We start from the raw sequence: 26881 nt of genomic DNA, 5'->3' as shown, positions 1-26881 counted from the left end.
TACACAATATTTTTCTCGGTAGTCTTTAAATTTGGAGACTCTTTCTTTAAATTTTCAAATACACATTCTGATATGCCGCTACTTATAGATACATTTTTGATTACTTTTCTTAACGTTCGATACTAGGTAAGCAGAAAATATTGACTAGAAATCTATATAATTTTGGACTTCTCTTTGCTAATGTCAGCGCAAAGGCTTTATCTTTAATTGAATAACGCCGATTATACTTATCTGTTTTGAAATTATTAATATTGGATAAAAAGAATGTTTGCATCGGATCTGGCATTTCCTCAATTGTTGTAATAAATTACTTTTGCCTAACTTCTTCACCTCTTTCAACCGCTGGTATAAGGAAACTCTTCTCTTTCTCTGTTGCCTTGAAATTTTCATTAAGTGTACTATTTGATTGTATACATGTTTGTCGCGCACAGATAACTGTGACTGTCGGGTCACGTGGAAAAGGTGTAATATGGAATCTAGAAATAATTAAGATAAATAAAATTTAGACAAACAATTCAGATAAGACAATATATTTTTTGTATGTAATATGTTATATCTTCAGACATGTCATATGTCATAGCTTCATAATATAAAGAATATGAATTACAACTTCATGATTAAGAATATAAATAATTGAGAATATAAATGATTGAGAACATAACATGATTAAAAATATAAGTCACATCTTCATGATTAGTATAAATCACATCTCCATGGTTGAGAATATAAATCAATTTTATTACGTTTACTACCTTTCTTCTTTTCCTTAGTTGATAATTTGCGTTTCAATTTGCGCTGTGGAACTAATGATGTTGAACAATTTGGTTGTTCGGTGTCTGTGATATTTGAATACTCAATAGACGCTGTATCTAAAAGTAATTCAAAATAGATTATAAATACAGTACATTTATAGAAATATAAATACAAAACAGGTTATAAATAACTACAGTATATACTCAGTTTTAAATAATATATTTAAAAAAAATATATATATATATAGAAAACTTGATATCAAAATGATTAAATATTAGTCATATTGTACCTGTTTGTTCAATCTGTCCTATCTCATCAGCATCAAACTGTTCATCTGTAACTTGCGAAGTTGTTTGTTTTATTTGTGCTATTTTATTAGGATCAGATTCCAAATTAATAGTAACTGACAAATCAGCAGGATGAAATGATGTTGAACAATTTGGTTGTTCGGTGTCTGTGATATTCGAATACTCAATAGACGCTGTATCTAAAAGTAATTCAAAATAGATTATAAATACAGTACATTTATAGAAATATAAATACAAAACAGGTTATAAATAACTACAGTATATACTCAGTTTTAAATAATATATTTAAAAAAAAATATATATATATATATATAGAAAACTTGATATCAAAATGTTTAAATATTAGTCATATTGTACCTGTTTGTTCTATCTGTCCTATCTCATCAGCATCAAACTGTTCATCTGTAACTTGCGAAGTGTTTGTTTTATTTGTGCTATTTTATTAGGATCAGATTCCAAATTAATAATAACTGACAAATCAGCAGAATAATCTGTAAAAATATGTTCACAGTTTCATAAGATATAAAAAACGCGTTCCTTTCATTATGTAATATTCTATATATTAATTATGTCACCTATTAATGTTTTTGTAACATTTGTTGCTGTAACTGGCAAATCTATATTTTTTCTTTGACTTTCATTAGGATTGTATATTGATGTATCAATGGAATCTGTATATAAAAAAAAATATATATATATATGTATATGTATATAAAATTTATTCAAATAAGTTAATTAAAATATATTTTAATATGTATATACCAGGTAAATTCAGTGTTGGAATGGCCATATTACTAAGCCTTTTGCTAAATTTGAAGCGTTGTTCAAAATGGGCATCACAGACAACTTTTTCTCTCAATTGTTTATGAGATAATTGCAATAAGTTTCTGTTGCCACATGCACTTATCCATTGTCTACATCGTTCTAATAATTTTGGAAAATGGTACTTTTTTTCAATGTTAAAAGTACAACCTTCTACTTCACATTTTTTATATGACGTAGTCATTCCTATCAAAAAAGTAAATAATTATAGAATATAAAAAATATAAAATATAAGTTAAATTAAAGCAATTACTTTGCAATTTTTATTTAATTTCTTTTCAGACTTGTATGAGTAAGGATCTAGAAGAACTTTGGATAGCTGCATATGGGTTATGCAGCTATCAAAATTTATCTGCCCCGGAATTCTGTAACTCCTTAACGACAGTTTCGGTATCGTTGCGCAGGTATTATTAGAAGTACAAATTAGTACGGTCCGTTTTCAAAAAATGGCTCTGGCTGTTATGAATGTTTACAGAATCCCGGGGCTGGGTTGGTCCTTAGATTTATTTGGTAAACGGTATCATTACGTTATCATTGCATACTTTACGCAGGTATAATTATTCTCAACTTACTGTAACCATCACGTGCTGTAACCCAAATCTGCAATATACCACAATATACGACTGATTGCCACCGATACAGCTCTCACCAACACCAACCGACACTCACCGATACAGACACTGCCGAAACAGCTCTCACCGATATGAATTATACATGTATTTGTGGCATCTAGTAACGCCATCTACCACTTAGGAAGGAACTTTTTGAGGATTCAGTCGACCGTATTACGCTTGGAGCCCCTGATGCTGAAGCGATGAAGCCAGCACGGCGACTGCCGTTCGCTCCGCTTACAGCAAGCAGCAGCAGTAGCAGCACATGGCAGCGCTGAGCGCACACAAGCGAGCAGCCATGTATACGTGTGCGGCGGCTGTGCGCTCGGCGTTCGGCCAGCTTCGAGCGGCCGAAGAGCGCAGACATACATCTGCCATCTCTTTCTTGCTCGAGCTAGCGTCGCGGGACGCGGCGTCGCTAGCCACGAGAATCGTAAAATCCTATCGTACTCGGCTCGCGTGTCTTACTCGCGTCCTCGCGTGTCCCTTTCCGTACTAGGTGCGAGACATTATCGTGTCTCTTGATTATGTCACAATTAAACGTAAAAATTATTAATTAAATAAATCGTTTAATTATATTGAAATTTATTCTGTATATAAAAGATATAAATTAAATACATTTATAATACATTTATTTAAATACATTTGAACAAATGATTTTCTTCAATATGTATAAGAGCCAGTAAATTTTATTGCAATCTCTACTGTAATAAACTTTTTAAATATATTTATTAAAAACTTATTGTTAGTATAACAACTTTATCTTTTTCTATACATATTCCGAGCATTTTCAAATATTGCTATTCTGGAAACAATATTTGAAAATATAATTAGTTGTACTTATATTATAGTATATGTAGAATGTCTCCATAAATAATTACAAATTAATAAATATTACTTTTTTATTTTGCTCATCATATCTTCTCTTAGTTTATTATCATCTTTGAGTCTCTCATTAAATTGTATAAATTTAGTTAAATTGTCAATTAGAAATTTAATACTGTAAGTGATTATTTGGCTAGTAATTAATTACTTATTTTGAGTATTAAAATCATTAAAAACAGTACTTTTAATACTCAAAATAAGTAATTAATTACTAGCCAAATAATCACTTACAGTATTAAACTGTAAGGGAGCTTTGTATGTCTGCATCTTCAGTTAAACTCTATTTAATAATTCAATCTCAACAAATATTTTACCACCTTTCCTGAAGAACAGCTGTGCGTAACTGTAATATTTGTTACTTTCTAGCGTTCTATATCTAAGAACAATAGCTCATAATGAATAAAAATGTTATAAGTTCAAAAATATGGGAAAAAATAAGAAGAATGAAACTTGAATAATTAGTCATTACCTATACTACATCAAATACATATAATATTTCTTATAAATACTTATATTTTTTCACGGAATAAATATAAAAACAACAACTTTACATAGGCCCAGTCATATTAGACATCGAACCTTCCAATTAATCTTCCCAGGTTGCAACCACCATAAATCGCTTTGATTTGAAGTGCTCTAAGTGGGATTTATTTTGCTTTGCAAAATTAATGCGCAATAAAAAGTTATTAACAATATTATCAACAAAAAACGCGATTTTTTTTATTTTTTCTTAAATATCTCGAAAACTAAGCAAGATAGGGTTACTAACTATACGTACCTTTTTTGTAGAGCGTAAAATTATCTACAATAATGATCTGAACTACATTTATCATCAAGTCAGTCGTTTAGCTTGCACGCGCCCTCAAAGTCCGAGACTCGGATCTCGAAAACCCTCGATTTCATCTTTTTTTGATGTTGCGCCGGTGATTTTTTCCGTCATTTAAAATGGAATTAAAAATCTCAAAAAAATCATACATTATCTGAGAACGACAAAGAATACTTTTCATGGTGTAACCGATTTTTTAGACTTTTTTTCTTTAGTTTGTAGCTATGTAAGCAAAAAATTTTGATTTTTTGGAATAGTCTTAGTTTTTCGCTGTTTTCAGGCCTTAGAATTTATTTGAGACGAATTTTATCGTATGCATCTTGTTGTGGACGAAATTTGCAACAAAAATGGACCCTTGTATTTTTTTTCGTACGACAAACGCTGATTTTTTTATTGACACGCAAAGTTATCCAATATTGCGCACAGGTCGGATAACGTTTGTTTTACACCGAAATAATTATTTTTCATTAAAATTTACGGTATTTTTCTCATTATTATTGAACCATATTGCAAAAAACGGCTTTGCAATATGGTTCAATAATGATGCAAAAAGTCACGTAAATTTTAATGAAAAATAATTATTTTAGTGTAAAAAAAGCGTTATCCGACACGTCTCACCTGATTTTTTTCGTAGGGGATGCTGGAGTGACGGCCGAACTTCCTCGATGTCGATAATGTTAACATTTTTAATTTTATTTTCTCTATATCTGTCTTTGTCTAACGAAATGATATCTGTCCTTGTTCGATTGCTGCGCCACTTTGTGGCGTCTCTCTGTGGCGCCACTCTGTGGCGCGACAAAGTGGCACATCTATTCCTTAACGGGACTACACGGGGATTCTCTAACTCCTTAACGACGGTTTCGATCGATATTGTTGCGCAGGTATTGTATATGGTAAAAAAGCTGCGCAACGATACCGAAACTGTCGTTAAGGAGTTTATAGAATCCCTGTGCCAGTAAGGTTTAAAATTTCGAAAAATTCGATTTCTGGTTTTTTATATATTCTGGTAGTGTGATTCTTTAAGAATATTTCCCAGTTTGGTTCTTTGAGAAAATCGCAAAATTGAGCTCAGGAAGTTAAAAATGTAAGTGCTGACCGGCAAAGAGTCCGCGTTACTCCTAAACTGTAAGGATGTATCGGAGGTACAATCTTACAATTAGACAAAAGTGCATGAAATTTGAAATACTTGAATATCTACGCCTAACGCATAGTAAATCTAGATGTAAGATACTCAAATGATAGTAGGAGTCTTATTTTTACTCCTAGAAAGGTATTTTTTACTTTACAAATGTTTTTTCATCGAGATACATTCGTGCCGAGAGCACAATTATCTCAAGTTATAATTTATTTCTTTAAAACGGTGTAGTGAAGACAATTGAAACTTGGCAGATATTTTCATCTATTCCCAGTAAACACAAACTATAACCATTATATAACACAGAAGTAACATGTAATGTAACTATAGTAATGTAATATACATATAGCAGCTATGTAATTTTTTTTGTAGCAGTAATATAACTGTGTTTTGTAATAATTATATCGCTCTGTTATTTATTGGTTACACTACAATAACAACAATATAACGTCAACATAACACATTCAAAATATATACTGACAAAGCGTGTAATATATTGATATTTATAGAATTTATTACTTTTATAAATATAAGTTATATAAACAAGACCGCGGCGTCTTAAAATAATATATTGTACGTACAATTATAAAATAAGCCGAAATATGTATATTAACAATAACATAAAACATACTTAAGACAGTCTTAAAATAATAGAATTCGGACTATGACCGTCATTGACTCGCTTTTATTAATTCATCTTAAGTATGTTTTAAGTTATTAATATACATATATTTTGGTTTATTTTATAATTGTATACACAATTATTCTAAGACGCCACGGTTTTATTTATATATTTTATATCTATATAAATAATAATAAATAAATATCTATTATTATTTTATTTGTGAGAACGTGATTGGCTCTTACTTTTAGAATCAACCAATCAACGCAAAGTGTTAACAACACGAACTCAACAGTTGGTATCTGTTGAACGCGCCCATTGCCATGCATGGTGACAGAGGTTAGGTTAGGAAATATTATTCCATCACATTTCGGCCGGGACGGTCGCGCGCTCGCGGATCCGCGGATCAAATTAATACGCCGACGCCGAGTTCTCCAGTGATCGATACCTGGCCGGATCGTCACCCGGCCGAGACGGTCGCGCGCTCGCGGATCTGCGGATCAATTTAATACGCCGACGCCGAGTTCTCCAGTGATCGATACCTGGTCGGATCGTCACCCGGCCGAGACGGTCGCGCGCTCGCGGATCTGCGGATTAAATTAATTAATACGCCGAGTTCTCCAGTGATCGATACCTGGCCGGATCGTCACCCGGCCGAGACGGTCGCGCGCTCGCGGATCTGCGGATCAAATTAATACGCCGACGCCGAGTTCTCCAGTGATCGATACCTGGCCGGATCGTCACCCGGCTGGGACGGTCGTGCGCTCGCGGATCCGCGGATCAAATATTTAATACGAGTTCTCCAGTGATCGATACTTGGCCGGATCGTCACCCGGCCGGATCGTCACCCGTGCACGACGGCAGGCTATCCAGTACCGAGACGCCGCGCTATATCGTCTCTTCCACAGAACGTCTCCTGGCGTCGACGTCCTCTTCGTCGTCCTTTTCGTCAGAGACTGGTAAGTGTGCGTCTTGCTTTTCTCGAGCAAATTATAAGGACTGAGATATTTCAATATCGATTTTTTTCTCCCACTAACATTTTTATGTATTCTTGGTTTCGTGGATATTTGATCGCCTAAATATTGTAAGATTTTTGAAAGATATAAGTAAATAATTTTCAAATAGAGATAGGCATGAGTCGGTTGGATAGCGTTAGCACGAAAATAAATAAACAGGACGTCCGGAAGGTTAAATGGAGTAGGGGAAAGCTTTTGCGCAGGAAGGCATGGACAACGGCAGAGAGATTTGAATCGCTGAGCGAGAAGTACATAACGTAATTTGGAGAGAGAGAGAGAGAGAGAGAGAGAGAGAGAGAGAGAGAGAGAGAGAGAGAGAGAGAGAGAGAGAGAGAGAGAGAGAATCATAGGTGCGTGCGAGATATATGAATATAGAGAGATAGATCGGTCGAAAGCCTTGCGGTAAAGTAACGAGGGAATGTTTCTGGACTATATGTATATTTATAAAATAAAGAACTGTCGTTATATTGAATCACAAGATCTTACAATATTTAAATGCTTTAAAATATCCATGAATTTAAATGTTTTTTTACCCCGCAAATCTTTGACACTACAGATATAGAATATTAAAATTTTTTGATAGATATTAGGATTTCTTTAGCTATAACGGAATTTTTGACCTAAATCCTTGCTGGACAATTTATTAAAGTGTATCTTCAGAAATAATAAATAGATAGATTGAAGGAATTAAAAATCGAATATATATTATATCTATACAATTTCCACGCTTTGTTTGAAATTCTGCGAAATTGCGATAGCTCGATGATTTCTCATGTTTCGACAAATCTTTATTTAATCGCTATCAGTACTAATTCTTCTTTCGAAATTCAGGTATCACTCGCCGTCCACAACAACCAGTACCCAATCATCGGCCTCCAACGAGCGCTTCACGTCAATCTCGCCGACGTCCGAGGCGTCGACGAATGTCCACCGCGGCGGCGGTTATCAGAACACAAAGAGTACCGTTGAGAAATATCTGATCTCGAAGTCGGTACAGAGCTACGGTCGCTACTCGGTCAACAGTCAGACCGATCATCAGTTCGGGCAAGACTGATACTTTACCGCAACTTGTCCCAAGCAACTGGACGGATCAACCAAGCGGCGATCTCGAGCATCAGCGGTGAAACCTTTGTCACAAAGACAACAATAACTACCAAGGCCGCGACGACAACAGCAGTGACGCGAGGTAAGATTAAGATTTTTGATAATTTCTCATGTTTCGACAAATCTTTATTTAATCGCTATCAGTACTAATTCTTCTTTCGAAATTTAGGTATTACTCGCCGTACACAACGACCAGTACCCAATCATCGGCCTCCAACGAGCGCTTCACGTCAATCTCGCCAACGTCCGAGGCGTCGACGAATGTCCACCGCGGCGGCGGCTATCAGAACACAAAGAGTACCGTTGAGAAATATCTGATCTCGAAGTCGGTTCAGAGCTACGGTCGCTACTCGGTCAACAGTCAGACCGATCATCAGTTTGGGCAAAACTGATACTTTACCGCTACGAGTACCGCAACTCGCCCCAAGCAACTGGACGGATCAACCAAAGCGGCGATCTCGAGCATCAGCGGTGAAACCACTGTCACAAAGACAACAATAACTACCAAGGCCGCGACGACAACAGCAGTGACGCGAAAATTTGGTAAGATTAAGATTTTTGCCAATGCGCGAACTCAGTGATTTTTATACGTTTTCGACTAATTGCTTATTTAACGATGATCACTATTTTTACAGGTATTAAAAAAGTGCATCATGCCTAAGGATATTCAACATTTAACAAAAAGACGAAGAAATCAATTAATAAATATAGAAATAAATAGAGATAATAGTAATGGACAACTAGCAGAAAGGTATGTATCGAATGTAGCGCCTAATAATGATCGAGTGCAAGAAGCGGAACGTAATATTGTTCAGTATAATAATACTGAACAATATTGCGTTATAAGTAACAATGAAATTCATGTAGTACAGTCGGAGCCACCCAGTTTATTACTTTCTGATACAGAAAGTAGTTTATTACTTTCTGATACAGAAAGCAATAAACAATTTAACGATGAAATTGATGAACAAGATCATATAAATGAGAAGTTTGAAAATAATGAAACGAGTTTGCGAGTAGATTTACAAACTTTAATAATTCAAAATAACGTTCCACATACTACTGCTAACAAACTGCTACAAGTTCTCAGAAAACATGGTCACGTAAATTTGCCTAAAGATTGGGTTTTACTTGCAACTCCACGAAACGCATATGCAACTATTACATCTTTAAACACTAATGGGTGCTATAAGCACTTTGGTCTTTTTTGTAGTCTCGAACGATCTATACGTATATATTCTAATTTCATAAAGGGAAATGAAATTAAAATAAACATAAATATAGATGGTTTACCCATGTCTAAGAGTTCTGGTAGCCAGTTTTGGCCCATAATGGCAGCCATTGAAGGAATTGACGTTTATACGTTGCCTTTTGTAATTGGTGTGTATCACGGCACGCGTAAACCTCAAGACGCAAACGAATTTCTAACTGACTTTGTCAATGAATTCATTCTCTTTTCTCAAATGGAATTACTGTTTCAAATAAAAAATACATTGTTGCAATTAATGCTATACTATGTGATGCTCCGGCTAGAGCATTTGTTACATTTACAAAAGGTCATGCAGGATACTTTTCGTGTTCCAAATGTATACAAGAGGGTGATTTTGTAAAAAATAAAGTAACTTTTCCTGAAACTAATAATACATTACGTACAGATTACTCATTCAAGAATCGAATTCATCCTGAACATCATACAGGTTATTCTATACTAGAAATGCTTCTCATTGGAATATTATAGGTATTACTATTTATACTGTCATGTTCAGGAGAAAAGCTTTCCTTCACTGGTACACCGGCGAGGACATGGACGAGATGGAATTCAGTGAGGCCGAATCGAACATAAATGACTTGGTGTCCGAGTACCAGCAGTACCAGGAGGCTACCGCGGACGAGGACGCAGAATTCGACGAGGAGCAGGAAGCTGAGGTCGACGAGAACTAAGAAAAAAAAATATATATATCCCGCGACGGAAGCGACACTCTCCTTATTATCTCTCTCTTTCTTTCGACCGAGCGATAACGCAACACACCCTTCACCCATGCTTCTTAACTCGTTATCTCTCTTTTTTGTATTTTTTTTTAACGGACTTCTGTTTCGAACTTTTGCGGAGCGCGCGCGCGTTTTTCATTGCTGCTCGTCAATATTGCACCTAGTGCGATAATTCGAAAATTGATTTCTTATTTTTGAATGTGTCTTTCTACAAGATTACTTTTGATTATTGATTCTCGCGCGCCTCTATCATCATCCACTGTACAACCGCCGAGAGCGGCCGCTACGTACAAATAGGTGAAAATTTCTACAGAATAAGTTTGAAATGTTTCCAAGAACTTTTTTCTAATCGCATTTTGTAAAATTGTATTTTTATTTTATATCTCCATAGAGTTATTATACTGATTTGCTTATTTTAATTTTTCACCGATAAAATTTGATTTTTTGAAATATGATTTTGATGATTATAAATATGATATTTTTTACTTGATTTTATGTTCGATTAAGTATACTAATCTGTTATACAAAGGATAAAACAAATTCTTAAATTGATATAAACGATATCTACAGTTTAAACCTGTAAAAAAAGCTTCAAGAAAAAAGAAAAGCTTAAAGAATGTGTGCATCAATAAAACATTTATGCAATAAAAAATATATCTTTTCATATTTATTTTTCTTTAGAACATTAAAAATTCGTTATTTGTATCTTAACTGTAGAGTTATAATTTATATCTATTGTATAGATGCATCTCTCTCATTGCCAATACATTTATATAGATCTACATGTAATTATTTCAGAGATGTATCTGCATTAAAGATATAAATTTTAACTTTACAGTTATAGATACAAATAACTTCGACCATTATGGCTATTTCAATACTAGATATATAGATAATACTAGATAACAGTATTTCGGTTGTATATATATTGCAGTTATATACATTTATATAATTTCAATATAATGCGTTATATTGCTGTTATGTCCACACAATGTCACGTGAGTGGGAAATTACAATTAACATATATATAACTAAAACCTCCAGGTTACATTACACGTTACATTTCGTTTTATTGCGGCAATATAATGGTTACATAACTGTGTTTGCTGGGTTCGTATACTATTATAGATGTACAAAAAATTCAAAATATTGGTAGCGCTCCTTCAACATTTTTTTAGCTGTTTTATCCGTCAAAATCGTCTCTTCCCATAAGAATACGTGTAAAATCAGTGAAAATTAAAATCGTTATATCTCAGCAACCGTTTAGTGGATTCGTTTCTACTTTTTTGTAGCACATAACCCAGGTAGCAAGACTCGTCATTTTGACGTCAATTGACGTCAAAAGTCTGTCATTTTGACGTCTTTTGACGTCATTTGACGTCAAAATGACGAGTGCTTGCTACCTGGGAAGGAAGACTAAAAGAACATTCTCACAAATTTTTATCCACTTGGTAGCGCTTTGAAAATTAGGTCCGATACATCTAAGACTGTACCTCCGATACATCCTTAAGGGAATCCTGCAGCCGTATGATTTACCGACATTATCGTTTTTAGATGAATCTTTTAATTGGCTTTATAGAAATGCAAAAATCTTTTACAGAATTAAAGTACGCACAAAAATCTACGTACACAAACGCGATTTTATATCAAAAACACCAAAAAATTTTTTAATTTTATTTTTATATTACTTATTTAGGCACATACAGCTGTCATCTGACGACAGTAACGACAATATTTGCTTAAAACAAAAATTCTGCAGTTTATACATACATAATGTTTATCATCTTACTTTGGGAAAACATGTAGGAAAAATATCGTGCAAGTATACTTCTATAGAAGTAAGATTTAATGCGTACAAAAAAAATTTATCAAAAGTTTATTTTAGTAATGCAAATACGGATGCAGAATAAGGCTGAGTTTCCACTAAGCGCGTCACGCGTCGCGTTCAGTCGCGTTATCCAATCAAAACGTTCAATTTTATTACATTACAAATAATGTTATAAAACAGGATATTTTGATTGGTTAATTCGGGTGACGCGACGCGTGACGCGCTCAGTGGAAATTCAGCCTAATGGCTTCTGCACACAGGACGCGGAAACGCTTGCCGCGCGGCAAGAAGCGACGCGGTAGCCAATAAACTTTTGGTTCTTACGGAAAAGCAACACGTTGATTGGCTACCGCGTCGCTTCTTGCCGCGCGGCAAGCGTTTCCGCGTCCTGTGTGCAGAAGCCATAAGGGCCTGAGCAGAATAGCTGACTTATAATTTTAAGACAGTGTTTTATGCTTTAAATCTTTGTTTTTAGCAACGCACAATACTGTCTTGTGTCTCAAGTCTTACAATGTTGGCACTTTGTACACTCGTTTAAGACTTGAGACACAAGACAGTATTGTGCGTTGCTAAAAACAAAGATTTAAAGCATAAAACACTGTCTTGAAATTATAAGTCAGCTATTCTGCTCAGACACTAACAAGAAAAGCAGTGTTGCGTGCAACAGTAGTTGCCGGATCTTGTCAGAGATGGCGCTACAATCGCAGCCAGAGCCAGGGCCGCGCGGACTGGATCGTCTAAAAAGGCGCAGACCTTGGATGTTCAGAGAGCGCAAAATATATTACTAGGCGAAAAGTTACGTGATCACTGCCCTGAGATAAATCGATAACATATATAATATCTACGCGACGCAAATATAACGATAACGAAACTGTCGTTAAAGAGTGGTTAAGAGTTACAGAATAGACGAGGCTGTATTCTGTTCCGCTAAAATCCATTTACCGACAGTCGTCGGTGTCGGTGCAGCTTTTACACGGTCGATATATTATGGGCCAGTTTCACCAACGTCGATTAACTGTAACCTTCGATTAAACTCACTCTTCATCTCTTTCTAACTGTCCCCCTTAGAAAGAGACGAAGAGTGAGTTTAATCGAAGGTTACAGTTAATCGGAGATGGTGAAACCGGCCCTATATATGAAAAACCTGCGTAACGACACTTATCGTCTTATCGTCCATCGAACCGACAGTTGTCGAGTTGTCGGTAGGCAGGAACGGAATACGGGCCCCTGCAATACAAAGTATCGGCGTCGTTCATTTGACGTCTGACGATCGGTGCCCGACGCGCTAAAGCCCCTTGCACAATGCCAGGCAACAGGCAATAGGAACAGGAAATAACCAAAAAATCGTTAATTACAACCTAAAAAATTCGAATACTATGATTGGTTGGCAACAGGCAATAGGCACAGAATTTCCAACGTGATGGAAACTCTGTGTCTATTGCCTGTGTCACTGTTTATTCTGCATTTATACATGATTTCTGATTTCTATTCCCTGTTCCTATTGCCTGTTGCCTGGCATTGTGCAAGAGGCTTTACAGTAGTGCTAAGGGCCGATATCACAGTCTCCGATTAACGTGATCCTCCGATTAAACTCACTCTGCATCTCTTTCTAACTGTCTTTTCGTCTCTTTCTAGGGGGACAGTTAGAAAGAGATGCAGAGTGAGTTTAATCGGAGGATCACGTTAATCGGAGACTGTGATATCGGCCCTAAGGTATAAAAAGGTGCGATTTCACGATGACGCTCGACGCTGGATTCGAGCGTCAAAAAGCTAAACTGTGGGAGCTTTCCAGCAAGCGACACAAATCGACACAAGTATCGTTTTGTCTTTGTTACTCATTGCCAAAAAAGAAAGATAGAATGACGTTTGTGTCGACTTGTGTCGCTTGCTGGAAAGCTCCCTGTGTTTAGCTTTGACACTCGACGCTCATTTCAGCCAATCCAGTGGTTAGGTTATATTTCGCGTCCCTCTGAATCTATCACGTGACCAGATTTGACGCTCGAATCCAGCGTCGAGCGTCATCGTGAAATCGCACCTTGAGAGACAATAGGTCTGTTCTTTGCAGCTGAACTGGCTGCACTAGTTCAGAGTTTATCTTTTTTACACCACATTAGAAGGAAAAGGATGAACTCTGAACTAGTGCAGCCAGTTCAGCTGTAAAGAACAGACCTAATTGGTCGGCCACGACGCGCGCTCGCGACCAATCAGCGATCGCGTGTCCGGCTACGCCGATCAATCGTGCTCGCACCACTTTGCGCGGGTAGATCCGCCACTCGCTGACGCGGCGACCATCGACCAATCGGAGCTGAGCGTCGTGTCTCTGCTGCATGTTTTCGATATTTATCGTGCTTGCCATGCAAATGGCGGTTGTCGCGGTGTTTTGTGCGATGTGTCTGCGCGATTGACTACGCCACACCGTTAGCAACAGCGTTACGACGAGCGTGAACGTACGACAGAGCGAGCCGGTGCCGTGATAACGGATCACTCGTCATCATGGTGAAATTATTAAAACGATTTTTCGCCGGTGACAAGGTGTTCGCCAAAGTTCGAGGTTACCCGCCATGGCCAGCCAAGGTGAGTTCGCGTTTGGGACGCGATGCTACCGGGACGAGACAGGCATCCCGGTGGCCGCTATGTCGGACGCGGCGGCGTCGTCGCGTCCTCATCCCCGGCGATTCACCGACCGGGACGTTGCGTGGTGAGGTGACGTAAATTATTCAGAGATTGCGGCCGAGTAATCGCGTTTGTTGTGCGCGCGACTGCGTCTCGGAGGACCGCGCGGTTCTCGCACGTAGGAAGCGAGAAAAGCGCGGGATCCGCGCGGAACGCGCGACTACATCGGCGATGATCTGGTCAAGTGGCACGTCACCGACCACGCTAATTAACGCGCCTCGCTAGTTAACACTTCTGCCAGGATATATATTCTGTAATTTGCCATGTAATCATACATATAATCTTTGAGATTAATATCTCCGCGTGGACCGTTAATGTATTCTCCGTGGAGAAACGTATATCTCAATCCTGTTCGTCATATACCAAGCCTGCGTTTGGAAATAAACAAACGCGCAGGCCAAAGCTCACCGCGTGTTGCTTCATCTGTTTGTATATTGCTTCATTTGTTTGCAGGTCGAAAAAGTCAATGATCCAAACTCCAAGAATGCTAGATATAGCGTTTACTTTTATGGTACAGGAGAAACGTAAGTAATATTACAATCTGGGGACCTATTACGTATCTTTTCACGAGGTGAAAATGCGAAAAGTGAACAGATTTACTAGATTTCGATCAATGAAATCGCAGATACTCCAGTGAATTCGCTTACTATTTGCATTTTTACCTCGTGAAAAGATACGTAATAGTACCTCTTCCGGTCACTCTCTATAATTCTAGTTTTCCTAATGAATATCATTTAAAGGATATTTGATCAAATATTACCGTGATATTAAATCTTGCAGAGCTGTTTGTAAAGTTGAGGAATTGTACACCTATGCTGAAAATAAGGAAAAATATGGCAAACCTAACCGACGGAAGTTCTTTCATGAAGGCATACAGCAACTTGAACAAGAACTTAAAAATGACAGAAACAAACCTTTAGCAGACATTGCTGCTATTAAAGGTAGTTACCGATATTATCTTGTTAATGACTTCATAATAAATAACTATTTCATGAAGTGTGAATAGATTAAATACAATCTTTTTAATGGAACACACAAATCAATTATTATAACTAATACTTTGTCTAAAGGTGCTGAAGCAACAGAAGTGCCAGCTGTCAGCGCTATAGACAGTGACCTGGAAACTGGTTCCTTAGTAATAGACGAAGGAGAAAAAAAGAAACCTTTGAAGAGGAAAGTTCTTACAGCTACCTCCAACACTCCGGTAAGGAATGCTCGTTTTTTGCTATTTGTATGAAAATGCTTTGGAGTATTAACATATACTTTGCAATACTGTTTAAAAGAACAGTTATTGACAAACTTGTACTCCAAAAGGAATTTAGGAACTGCCGACAGACATTTTTAAAGTTTAAATAGTTTGTGCGATTGTTCCTTACACCTTTGTACACATGTCTATATAAATATGTAATGTAATCAAATACATATATTTGCACATATACTGAATACATATAACAATGCAGCAAGATACTCCAGAAGTGAAGAAAAAACGTGGTAGAGGAAAAGCTGCGAATGATACATCGAAACAAGAGGCTGCTTTGGATTCACAAGGCGAGGAGTCGCCTAAAGAAGTGGTTAGCCGCAGTGGCCGTAAGATTAAACCAAAACGCTTTGCAGACTTTTCAAGTTCAGATGAAACCGAAACCAATACAGGTAAAAACTTGTATCTATAATAATCTTTTGTTATGGTGTGCAGTTTTCAAAGAATCTATTATTCTGCAACTTTATGGGTAAAAAATATTCAAATTATTATTATTAAATAACCGACTTTTTTTATTAGCTTTTACTCTTAATTTGATACACCATTATTTCTATTAATGCATCAGTTAAAGTAGTAATCATGTTCCAATTGTGAAATGTAGGTTATTATCGATGTCACAAAATATGCTGTTATTCGTTGCAAAATTTAAAATCAATTACCCTGATAATAACTAATATTTAAAGGTAGGAGCACAGTAAAGAGACTTACATCAATACATGTAATGGTGGATGAAGAAACGCAGACTTCACCATTAGAAATATCTGAAAAATATTCAAGGCTTAAGGAATCCAATGAAACTCGGAATATGTCTACAAAAGAATTAAAAAGATTAGTTCTGTTGGAACAGCTGTCGTTAATTCGCATACAGAAATCTAAATTTTTGTCTGTAAATGTATCTCTCACATAATTTTTTATTAATAAACTTTCACAATATTTGTTTTTTTGAAAATACTGTTTATCTATTTATGTCCCTACTGTTTTATAATCGTTCCACTGAATTCTCTCTTTCAATTTGGAGAAAAATATAATTTTTTTCCCCCGGAAAAAATATACATAAATTATGTTTTATCAAAGGTTATTTGTAAAAAAAAAGTCGGTTATTCTTTACATATTTGTGTTTAAGGTAACATAATATGATTGTAAATTATTTCTGTTTAGAACATTCTGGTCGAGGTCGTAAAGCGAAAAACGAAGATTCTAATGAGCATCAAATAACACCAGTGACGCATAAAAAAAGAGCTGCTATCGAAAGTAGGCATTTGTGTGAATAGCTTTTTTAATTTCTTAAAATTATAAACTTGTTTTTGAGAGATATCGTTTATCTAATTTACAGAAAGAAATAATGAAGGTTCGATTCTTGATGGAACCGTAATATCGAGTGGTACATCTTCTGATACACCAAGCCGAGTTCTCTTAGCTCGTACATTTGCTGGGGAACATGTAGGTATTAAGCTGGATATAGACAGGCCAAAGTCTTTCGAAAGTGAAAAAGCTCGAGCGCAATGGGATTGGTCAACTGCTAGAAATGCTATGAAACTCAAAGCACAATTAGAGAGCGGTGAAATTTTGCCGGAACAAGTGAAGGATTCTCTAGATTTTAATGTACCCGTCCCGGAAGATGAAAAACGACTTTTGACAAAAGATGGGGCCGTTCATCGCAAAACATATAAACTGAGGTATGGAGAAATCTTGTGCCGTTTAACTTACTAGAGTGTTTATTTTAAAATTTACCAAGTGTTTACATGTACAATGTTACAGATGGCTTCGTATAGAGGCTCAACTTCTACAATTAGATGCTCAAATAAAATCTAATCTTGGACTGGATCGAGCCAATACAGATAAATGTTTACAAGCGATGGATGAAATCTTGGCTCTTCCAATTGATCCTTTAATGCTGAAGAAACATCCTCATATTGTTGAAACAGTAAAAAGGGTAAGTAATACATGGAATTTTTTTAATTATTTTATAATATTGCATTTTCTTCACTAATTGTCTTTTATATTAGCTGCGACGATATATTGGGAATCTAGGAGAGTGGAAATTAAGCGAAGAAGAAGGGGTATGTGTATAAAACGGGCATACGTATGTCGTTATATTGTAACGCTTGTGAAATACACAATACTATTATTTCTATTTTAATATAATACATATAATATTCTTTGTAGACTATTTTTAAACAAAAAGCGGAGCAGATTAGACAAAAAGCTGAGCATATATATAACAAGTATAAGGTAATGTATCACATGTAAAGACAAACGAAAATACAATTATTTAAATCTATTTCTTTTGTCATATACTTATCAAATGAAAAATATACAGGCTATGTTTACTATACCTGAGGGTCAGTCATTTTGGCAATCATTTTCGGATCAAGTGGTCCATTTCAAAAAATTGACGAAAGATATGCCTGAAGAGAAAGTATTTTCATTGATGTCCGATCCTGCTTGTTCAGGTAATTTTGTTATACGTATGTTTAATGAATATTGAGAAACTAGATCTGTAAGGCCCAGTTTCACAAACGTTGGTTAACTTTTAACCTTAAGTTAACTCACTCTTCGTCTGTTTCTAACGTTTCCCTTAGAAAGAGACGAAGAATGAGTTAACCTAAGGTTAAAAGTTAACCGACATTTGTGAAACTGGGCTTAAGTCCTCTTAAAAATCTTTTAAACTAAACTTTAAAAAGATTAAAAATTATATATTGAAATTAAACAATGTATTTTGTGATACATATTTATTATAAATATTGATAGATACAGGTATATCGGAGGATTTACCTGCAGATGATAGTGGTAATCAACTGGATACAGATACAACGATTGAAGCAGAGCTAACAGTAGAACAAGAAGCAGAACGTGAACAAGTACCGGAAGCGGCAGCTGAGCTGGAACCAAAAGCAAATATAGAAACCGAACCAATAGCACAAGCAGAGACAAAAGCAGAGTCAGAACCAATTGCTGAAAGGGACGTAGAAGCAAAAGTGCCTACTAGAAGTGCGAGTCCTAAAGATGAAGCAGCCAAGTAACATATGTAAACTTTTTTATCTGATAATGTAAACTTTTACTTATTTTCTTGTATGTTCATTACGGTACTAAAAAAGGAGCATTATTATAGTTGAAGTACATCGAGCGCATTCATAAAACGATATTTTGGCTAATTTTTTCCCTATGTTTTAAATGTGGCAAATTATTGTTTAACGATGCATTCTTACAGATCTAAAATAATTACGGAGAATATGATAAAATTCGGTAAAATGTAACTTATTTGGCGAAACGTAACTAACATGCTATCCTTTATTACACCCTTTATTTATTCTAATCTTATTGTTCTAATCTTTACCTACAAGATTAGAATATATGCAATTATGTAATTAGTGTTAATGAACTTTAACTAGACAACTGATCGTCGATTTCCATTATATATCTGAATTTATTAAGTATATTTATTTTTTTAAATCCACATTACTTAACAAAAGTATAAAACAAAAATTAACTCCTACATATATAAGCCATGCAAATAGCTGTTGTTACAATAATACTGGTATTGTTACCGAGTGAAGAAATAAGAATCGTAAAAGTATCTTGAGCTAATTCTGTGAATGCGATCGATAGCACTTTTGCACACGTGGAAAATAATCTTTTGATTGAGTTCTATTGTATTTTATTTCATGAATTTGAGCAAATATTTATATTATATCGTCGCGATACACTCACATTATTACTTGATGCAATATCTGCAATCACTAACTGGACAATATCAGGCAAACATTCACTGTCAGTATCGAATAAAAATGGCTGATGTAGGGGATAAAATTAGATGAGACACAGTATCTTTACATGACGGTAAAATAATACCGTTATGTATCGAAATACTATCTTTGTATATTCAGCCAGTGCCATGGAAAAAATTTGTAAAGAGCACATAGACACTGTTATTGTCACACAAAACTTACTTATTTAGTTATTATAATTGATGTTAGCAAAATAAATACCATATTGCATAAGAATTATAGCGCAATGAACGATACAGATATAATTCTTAGTACTTGCATCTCGTTTTTAACGCAAGTTTTTTTGTCATTTGGTTTTTTTTCCATTAGAAACAACATTACTCATACTCATTGCATTTTAAAGATAAAAATAAAAATATGTATCATTATTGTGTACCAATGTTTCTTTAACAATATTTATGATATAAAATTATGACATAAATATAATTGTTCGTAAAATATTGTCAATCTTCTATTTTATATAATTGAATTATTACTGTCTTTATTAAAAATCTTCTAAAATCGTTGCTATTACAATAAAATTATAAAGTGCTTGTCAAACGATACCGAAATTGTACAAATTAGATAAGTTAACGATTTTCGGACATTATCACATCTTTATCGTGGGCGACATGGCAATTACTGTAAACATTTAATGATTGGTAAGTATTAAACCTTATTTTGTAATTAATATAGTACATATCCAATACATTGAAAATATCAGAAATTAACGATGTAATTTTTGTATCGAAATGTTTTTGTCGAAAATTAAAATAAACTAATGTAGCAGAGACGTTCTGGCGTCGAATATATTTTTATCTATAGATTTATGTAGATAGATTGCGCATTCATATGCAACAGCTGACGATAATATTGAAACTGAAGGACAGAAATATATATGCTCAAAATGAAAATAAAAGTAAGAGAAAATGATGCACATCTCTTTTTAAAAACGAAAAAGGCGATTGTTTCTCCTTTTTAATTCCTTGGTCCTATCAATTACATAATCGAATGAGGAAAACTGTTTCCAGTTGTCTTTTTTTTATTAACGTTGACTTCTTACTTTCAATGAAGTCCGCTATCTATCTACATGAAATAATTTTATCCTACAATTAAAAAGTGAATTTGTTTTCACAAGAATATATACATATATAAAACAAAGATATTTTAATTATACTGAATTTAAGTTAAATCATAGTCACAAATATATATTTAATAATCACAGAATAGTTATAATTTTATATCGCATAATGATAAATGCCAGTAATTTGTAATTTTATTAATAAAATTGCACATCGAAAATTATGATTTTTAATATGATAAAACATTATTTGATTACTTTTATTGTAGTCACATTTTATTTTTACCTCTTACAAAATTAATTATACTATACTCCGTCCAACGAGAGATCATGGTTGATCAAACATAAATAACGATAGGGCACAGAGCCGCAACGAGGTGTTCGCGTTAAATTATTTTTATTTTTAATAGATATCGTCCAACACTATTAAAAATAAAAATAATTTAACGCCTTGTTGCGGCCCTATCGTGCCCTATCGTTATTTATGTCTGATCAACCATGATTTCTCGTTGGACGGAGTATAAATGTTTGTGCAGTATATATGCATAATTAAATTAATTTTAAATATTTAGTTTACGCAACTAATTGCTTATAAACTATATATTTATAAACTATAATATACTTGATGCATTTCTGAAAATTGTCTAGTTGAAACTTAAAATAATAAAAATTAATTATATTATACGTATGTACTATAAAACCGTAATTGTGATTTGTCAAAATGTAAAATCGAAGATTTTTTAAATAAATTTATTAAACAAATAACTGCGCAATAACTTTCATACGAAATTAAATATGAATTTCAAGTATTACTGTGAGCAATACATAATTTTTTTTCTAAATCAAAAAGGAACAAATTACATGTTGAACAATGAATATTTCTTTCAATAAATCTACTCTAAAAAAAAGGGATATAAAGTCAATATTTATATATAATTATGGCTCCTTTTCCATAATTATTCATGATAACTACTCCGTAGTCATCTCAACGCATGTCGTATATTACTTCCGTATCACAGCAGCTGTCATCGTGTTTTAATAGTTCGTACATTACGTGTAATAAATTATAATGTACACAAGTTCTTATAATAAACTTTACAACTAAGCTTTACTTTTTAGCTTGACAATGTGGACAAAACATGTACCTTGATCTAAATTTCTAAATTGTGATTACTACGATCAAGTAATTACAAACAAAGCTAACTGACTTTAACTATTAACAAGATTCAAACAATATGTCAATATTTATGTTTAGTAAACGTTCACATGTGTCCCTTAGACCTTCCCCAAAAAAATGTTTTATCTTACATTTCTCTTGATAATTAATATGTCATATTCAGTACTACACGCTCCGTGATTATATACCGAGGTCCGAGTAGATATAATGTCGCATAGCAGCGAGTATAATCCGATATGGAAGCATTTTGAAAAATTAAACGATTTTGAAGCAAAATGCAAGCTTTGTACAAATGATAACATTATTGAGAAAGAATTTTTCATTGCGAAAAAACACTTAATTAAATTTCATTATACGCATATTAAAGAAGATGTCCTAAAATGGAAAAACGACTTCTACCCAATTTGGCGGCATTTCTCAAGAGGAGAATGGTATAATTGGTATATTGCACGTTGCGATCTGGTAGAACACTTAGCATGCAATTAGACAAACTATAGAGGATTATTTGAATAGTTTTCATAGAGACAAAGTAGCTAAAATACAAGAAGACATTATTCGTACCTGGTCACGATATTTCACATTTGAAAACTCTTATGCAAAATGCAAATTGCAATATTGCAGTCACAAAGTTGGAATGTATCGAATAGATGCCTTATATACAATCTTACTTAAATGAGCATTCTAATATAAATAAATATTCAGGATGTGAAGAAAGAACTGGAGATAATAATGCAGACGGAATGATACAACAATCTGTAGATGAAACAAGTTATGCCGGTCCAAATCATGATAATACATATCCTCAATCTCTTGGAAATCAAGAAAATGGTCGAATGATATACAAACACTCTATAGATGAAACAAATTATGCCGGTCCAAGTTCTCATGATAATACATATCCTCAATCTCTTGGAAATCGAGAAGGTCAACAAGGGTATACATCTCAGATATTTGTCTTTTATTTATTGTAAATTATTAATATATTTTATTGTGTGTAGTGTACATCTAATATTTAAATTTAAAAAAATATATAGACCAAATAAATTTCAATCTAATATTTAAGGCTCCTGGTCCCTGAGCTGAGAACTCCGTGTTGATGATGGCGACGTACCGTCGCGGTAAAAATAAGAACTCTCTCCAATGGAGAATAAGCGAGAAATGTTGAGAATTGACACGTTGAGAATTCTTGCATAGTATTTCCAAATAAAAAGATATTTGCTTAAAATAACACTACAGATCACTTCAGCACACTTCGAAAATACTCCGAGTTGAAGTTAAGTCTACCCCTTTCTCTTGACAGTTAATAAACAGCCGTAAATTAATGTGATACGAAATCTAGTCATGCGCCTGCGCACAAGTCTGCATCGTATCACATTTATTTTACGGCTGTTTATTAACTGTCAAGGGAAAGGGGTAGACTTAACCTCAACTCGGAGTATTTTCGAAGTGAGCTGAAGTGATCTGTAGTGTTATTTTAAGCAAATATCTTTTTATTTGGAAATACTACGCAAGAATTTTCAACGTGTCATTTCTCGTTCTTTCTCACATTCCAACATGGCCGCGACGAGTACCCAGGAGCAAAATTAAGCGTTATCCGACCTGTGAGCAATATTGGATAACTTTGTGCGTCAATAAAAAAATCAGCGTTTATGTCGTACGAAAAAAAATACAAGGGTCCTTTTTTATTACAAATTTCGTCCACAACAAGATGCATATGATAAAATTCGTCTCAAATGAATTTTAAGGCCTGAAAACAATGAAAAACTAAAGATTATTCTAAAAAGTGAAAATTTTTTGCTTACATAGCTACAATTCACTTAACCCTTTGGACTAACGGTTTAACATCTCTTTTCGAAAGACGGAGCCTAGTTTGCTTCGCAAAAGAGCCTATCTTGCACGGAGGGCGCAGCTTTCGGAAAAAACATTCCATGTTTACATGGCTCTAGTGGACTCAAACCTGGTTCTTCAGATTACAAGTTTGGCGCTTTACCACTAGACCACACTGCCGGTGAAAGAGTTACCGATTTTTGCCTAAAAAGTGGACAAGTTATACATGTAATCTTATATATAGAGTATCGTTAAAGAAAGGTTCTGAGTTTGATCGGTGAAGGGATTACCGATTTTTGCTTAAAAAGTGTATAAGATGGATATGTAATTTTATATAGATTATCATTAAAGAAAGGTTGTTTTGAATTTTGCGAGGATCGGTGAAGGAGTTACCGATTTCTGCTTAAAAAGTTACATGTATAAGTTATACATGTAATTTTATATAGAGTATCATTAAAAGAAGGTTGGTATTGAACAAAATGGAAATAAGATATATCCACAATTAGTAGGAATCATTTTAGTAAAAACATTAATTATTTAATTGATTTTTGTAAGAGCATAACATATATTAGTATAACAGATATTAGTTGCAATAAAGCTTTATCACAATAAAAAAAAGTGTGCGAGTAGAAACTTGCACATTATTGCTTCTTCATAGTTTTTAAGTGTGCAAGCTAGAAACCTAAAAACTTGCACATTGCTTCCTCTATGAGGAAGCCAAATTAATAAATATCTACTAATAATTATGTATAAAAAAATAGGCTTTCTCATAGAGGAAGCAATGTGCAGGTTTCTACTTGTACACTTAAAAACTATGAGGAAGGAATGTGCAAGTTTTTAGGTTAAAATTCTTATTTTTTATGTAGGGGAGACCGGGGCCTAACCGTCGCCGGGGTTGAACCGTCAAATCAAATATCTCGGAACCTGTATATTGTGCGAACTCGCTATTAAGGAGGCTCTTACCCGGCTGCTCTAATCAATGTAGCAACCGAAAAATTATCATTAATAATTGGTTATAAAATTATCGGAAAATTAAATAAAAAAATAAATAATGATTTTTACATAGTGTAAGAGTAAGTTATATGTTCTATTAGTGTAAATATTAAAATTTATGCAATAAGTCAGTTGACTACGTCAGTGCTAAAGAGCAGAATAATAACATGCGCGTGTTACAACGTCGTCTGCAGCAGTCTGTAGCTAAGTGAGGTGTAGCCGTGTAGCGTTGTAGCGATTGATGCGATGAAGAGATGGAGCCAAAAGAAAGATATAACGTGAGAATGCTGAGAGGGAAAATGAAAGGAAAATTCTCGAAAATAAAGGTTGTCAATGCGCGAGAGAATAATTATGCCGCTACCATACAGCGCAGAGAAAAGACATGTGCAAGTGAGGTTAGGTTAGGTTAGGTTCATTCGCTCTATTTCGCTCAACCGCCCCGCGATCATTCGCCTAACCTGTCGTACGTCATATTAAAACTACAATATCTTTTATAACTCATCGTCAACACCAAGTTTTCTTCTTATTATTAGAAAGATTATTATTTTAACTACAATTCCTTAGTTTTTTGTTTACCTGGCTCGCAAACTTGCCAAGAAAATACATCACTTCCGGTAAAAATTTTAGTGTTTACCATATGCCCTGTGTTAAAAATGCGAATTTCAATACTGATATTTTTAAAATTTTTATCGTCAACCTATGCTAAAGTTTTGGGCATCGGTTCGTTGTGGTTCACTTTACAACATAATTTAATTTCATAAAGATCTGTCGTTTTATGATCGAGGTAAGAGCCTCCTTAACATTGTAAACGCTGCTTATGGTACCCATGTGACCAACGGAGTTTTGGCAGGTTACCTGCCGTGTTATGATTTTTACGAGGGCAAACGTGTTTTCCGAAGGTGAAAGTTACATTTTCTGCGCGTGGAAATTTTGTAATATCTGCAATAATATTTGCTCTCCAAATCTCGAGGTACGTGATTATAAAGAGTAATGCATGCTGAACACGAATCCAGTGTAGTTTTTTCATTATCGTTGATGTCTAATATTTCGTGGGCGATCAAACCTGAAACTTGTGTTTGGGGTTAATCCGTCAGTAAGCAGTCCGGGTGCATTTCCAAGGCATTTCCGGGCATTTCCAGGCTCACTGCATATGGAATATGGATGAGACGGGAATTACAACCGTTCAGACACCGAATAGAGTCATCGGACGTCGAGGAGTGAAACAAGTCGGGCGAGTGACTTCTGCGGAAAGAGGAACCCTCGTAACTATTTTTTAATAATGTTTCGCATAAAAATTTTAAATAAATTTTTATATTTTTCTCTTAAAAAACAATTATTAAGATGTATCCTATCATTTTTCAGGATTAGATGTACGTATATGTATTGAAAATGCAGTGTGACGGTTAAATCCCGGCATTTTTGAGATTTCAATCCACCGTTGTTGTTTTTGCTCTATACCGGTTAAACAAAGCGACGTAGATAAAAATTTCCTATATAAATTTTGTAGCTAAAGGTTCACTCTTTACAGTGGTATACCACATTTAACTAAAATTATTTATTTTCTTGTTAAAAATCGGCACCGAAAAAGAATGACGGTTAGGCCCCGGTCTCCCCTAGTGCTTTTTCACTTAATGTTTACTTTTTTTCCTTGCTCTTCCTCTCTTTCTAAGGGGGATAATTAGAAAGAGACAAAGAGTGAGTTTTCGAAACGCATCCAATTTTCGGTGTCAGGCATTCATGAACGCGACTGTACAATAAGAATTTTGACGCACTAAGAATATTACTTATTAATTAAAAACAAATATTTTTTAAAGGAAAAAATTATTTGTTCAAATTGGACAAATAGTTTTTAAAATTAATAATGTATTTATTAAAATAAACAAAAAAATTCATTAAAGTAAAAAATTCCTTTTTATTTAAGAAAAAGCATTTTCTTATAAGACCAAATATTTATTTTATGAAAGACAATATATTTTTGTATTAACATCTACAATTCTTGAAATAAATATCAATATTTCTTGAAGTGAATATATTTTTTTAAAAATAAGAGTTCTTTTTATTTTAAAGAAATTATTTTTTTTAATAAAGGAATTATTGTTTTGTATTTTAACATATACAATTATTGAAATAAATATCAGTATCTCTTAAAATAAATGTATATTTCTTTAAAATAAAAAGAGTTCTTTTTATTTTTAAGTAATTATTT

At 34.4% G+C, this 26881-nt stretch overlaps 2 protein-coding genes and 1 long non-coding RNA gene across 5 annotated transcripts; 2 read left to right on the top strand and 1 right to left on the bottom strand.

Moving 5' to 3' along the window:
• Positions 1 to 321: 321 nt before the first annotated feature.
• On the bottom strand, positions 322 to 2696 carry LOC139785905 (uncharacterized). Of its 2 annotated transcripts, XR_011722119.1 has the most exons (7): positions 2456 to 2695; positions 1824 to 2069; positions 1637 to 1732; positions 1419 to 1552; positions 1043 to 1240; positions 753 to 869; positions 322 to 476 (listed from the first exon to the last, which is right to left on the bottom strand). It is a non-coding gene; the product is annotated as an uncharacterized lncRNA (long non-coding RNA). The 2 variants fall into 2 exon arrangements; XR_011722118.1 differs by lacking the exon at positions 322 to 476 and having other exon boundaries at positions 515 to 869; positions 2456 to 2696.
• A 3598-nt stretch (positions 2697 to 6294) lies between these two features.
• Positions 6295 to 10725, top strand: LOC139785904 (tubulin beta-1 chain-like). Its single transcript, XM_071725070.1, has 5 exons — positions 6295 to 6921; positions 7810 to 8164; positions 8252 to 8625; positions 8718 to 8833; positions 9849 to 10725. Exons 4-5 carry the CDS (start codon positions 8736 to 8738, stop codon positions 10021 to 10023), a joined length of 273 nt encoding a protein of 90 aa, XP_071581171.1. The 5' UTR covers positions 6295 to 6921; positions 7810 to 8164; positions 8252 to 8625; positions 8718 to 8735; the 3' UTR covers positions 10024 to 10725.
• Positions 10726 to 14208: 3483 nt separating this feature from the next.
• On the top strand, positions 14209 to 20390 carry Jasper (JIL-1 anchoring and stabilizing protein). Of its 2 annotated transcripts, none has more exons than XM_071725068.1 (12): positions 14209 to 14473; positions 15026 to 15096; positions 15353 to 15513; positions 15643 to 15776; positions 16033 to 16222; positions 16989 to 17081; positions 17164 to 17506; positions 17589 to 17763; positions 17837 to 17890; positions 17997 to 18062; positions 18151 to 18283; positions 18588 to 20390. In XM_071725068.1, the coding sequence occupies exons 1-12, from the start codon at positions 14393 to 14395 to the stop codon at positions 18851 to 18853; spliced, it is 1767 nt and encodes a 588-aa protein (XP_071581169.1). In that variant the 5' UTR covers positions 14209 to 14392; the 3' UTR covers positions 18854 to 20390. The 2 variants fall into 2 exon arrangements, with proteins under 2 accessions (XP_071581169.1, XP_071581168.1); XM_071725067.1 differs by having other exon boundaries at positions 14220 to 14473; positions 18582 to 20390.
• The last annotated feature ends 6491 nt before the right edge of the window (positions 20391 to 26881 follow it).

The sequence above is a fragment of the Temnothorax nylanderi genome, unplaced genomic scaffold, assembly GCF_030848795.1.
Source record: "Temnothorax nylanderi isolate EJ_2023f unplaced genomic scaffold, tnyl_v1.0 TNYL_tig0917_pilon, whole genome shotgun sequence".
Lineage (NCBI taxonomy): Eukaryota > Metazoa > Arthropoda > Insecta > Hymenoptera > Formicidae > Temnothorax > Temnothorax nylanderi.
This window is presented reverse-complemented; position numbering and strand designations above follow the sequence as displayed.

Excerpts from the sequence above, each read along its gene's own strand:
- LOC139785904 (XM_071725070.1), top strand. The coding sequence starts at position 8,736 with ATGCCTAAGGATATTCAACATTTAACAAAAAGACGAAGAAATCAATTA. Across the intron at positions 8,834-9,848 it reads AATGGACAACTAGCAGAAAG|GAGAAAAGCTTTCCTTCACT; the intron begins GTATGTATCGAA and ends TGTCATGTTCAG.
- Jasper (XM_071725067.1), top strand. The coding sequence starts at position 14,393 with ATGGTGAAATTATTAAAACGATTTTTCGCCGGTGACAAGGTGTTCGCC. Across the intron at positions 17,764-17,836 it reads TTGTTGAAACAGTAAAAAGG|CTGCGACGATATATTGGGAA; the intron begins GTAAGTAATACA and ends CTTTTATATTAG. Across the intron at positions 18,063-18,150 it reads ATATATATAACAAGTATAAG|GCTATGTTTACTATACCTGA; the intron begins GTAATGTATCAC and ends AAAAATATACAG.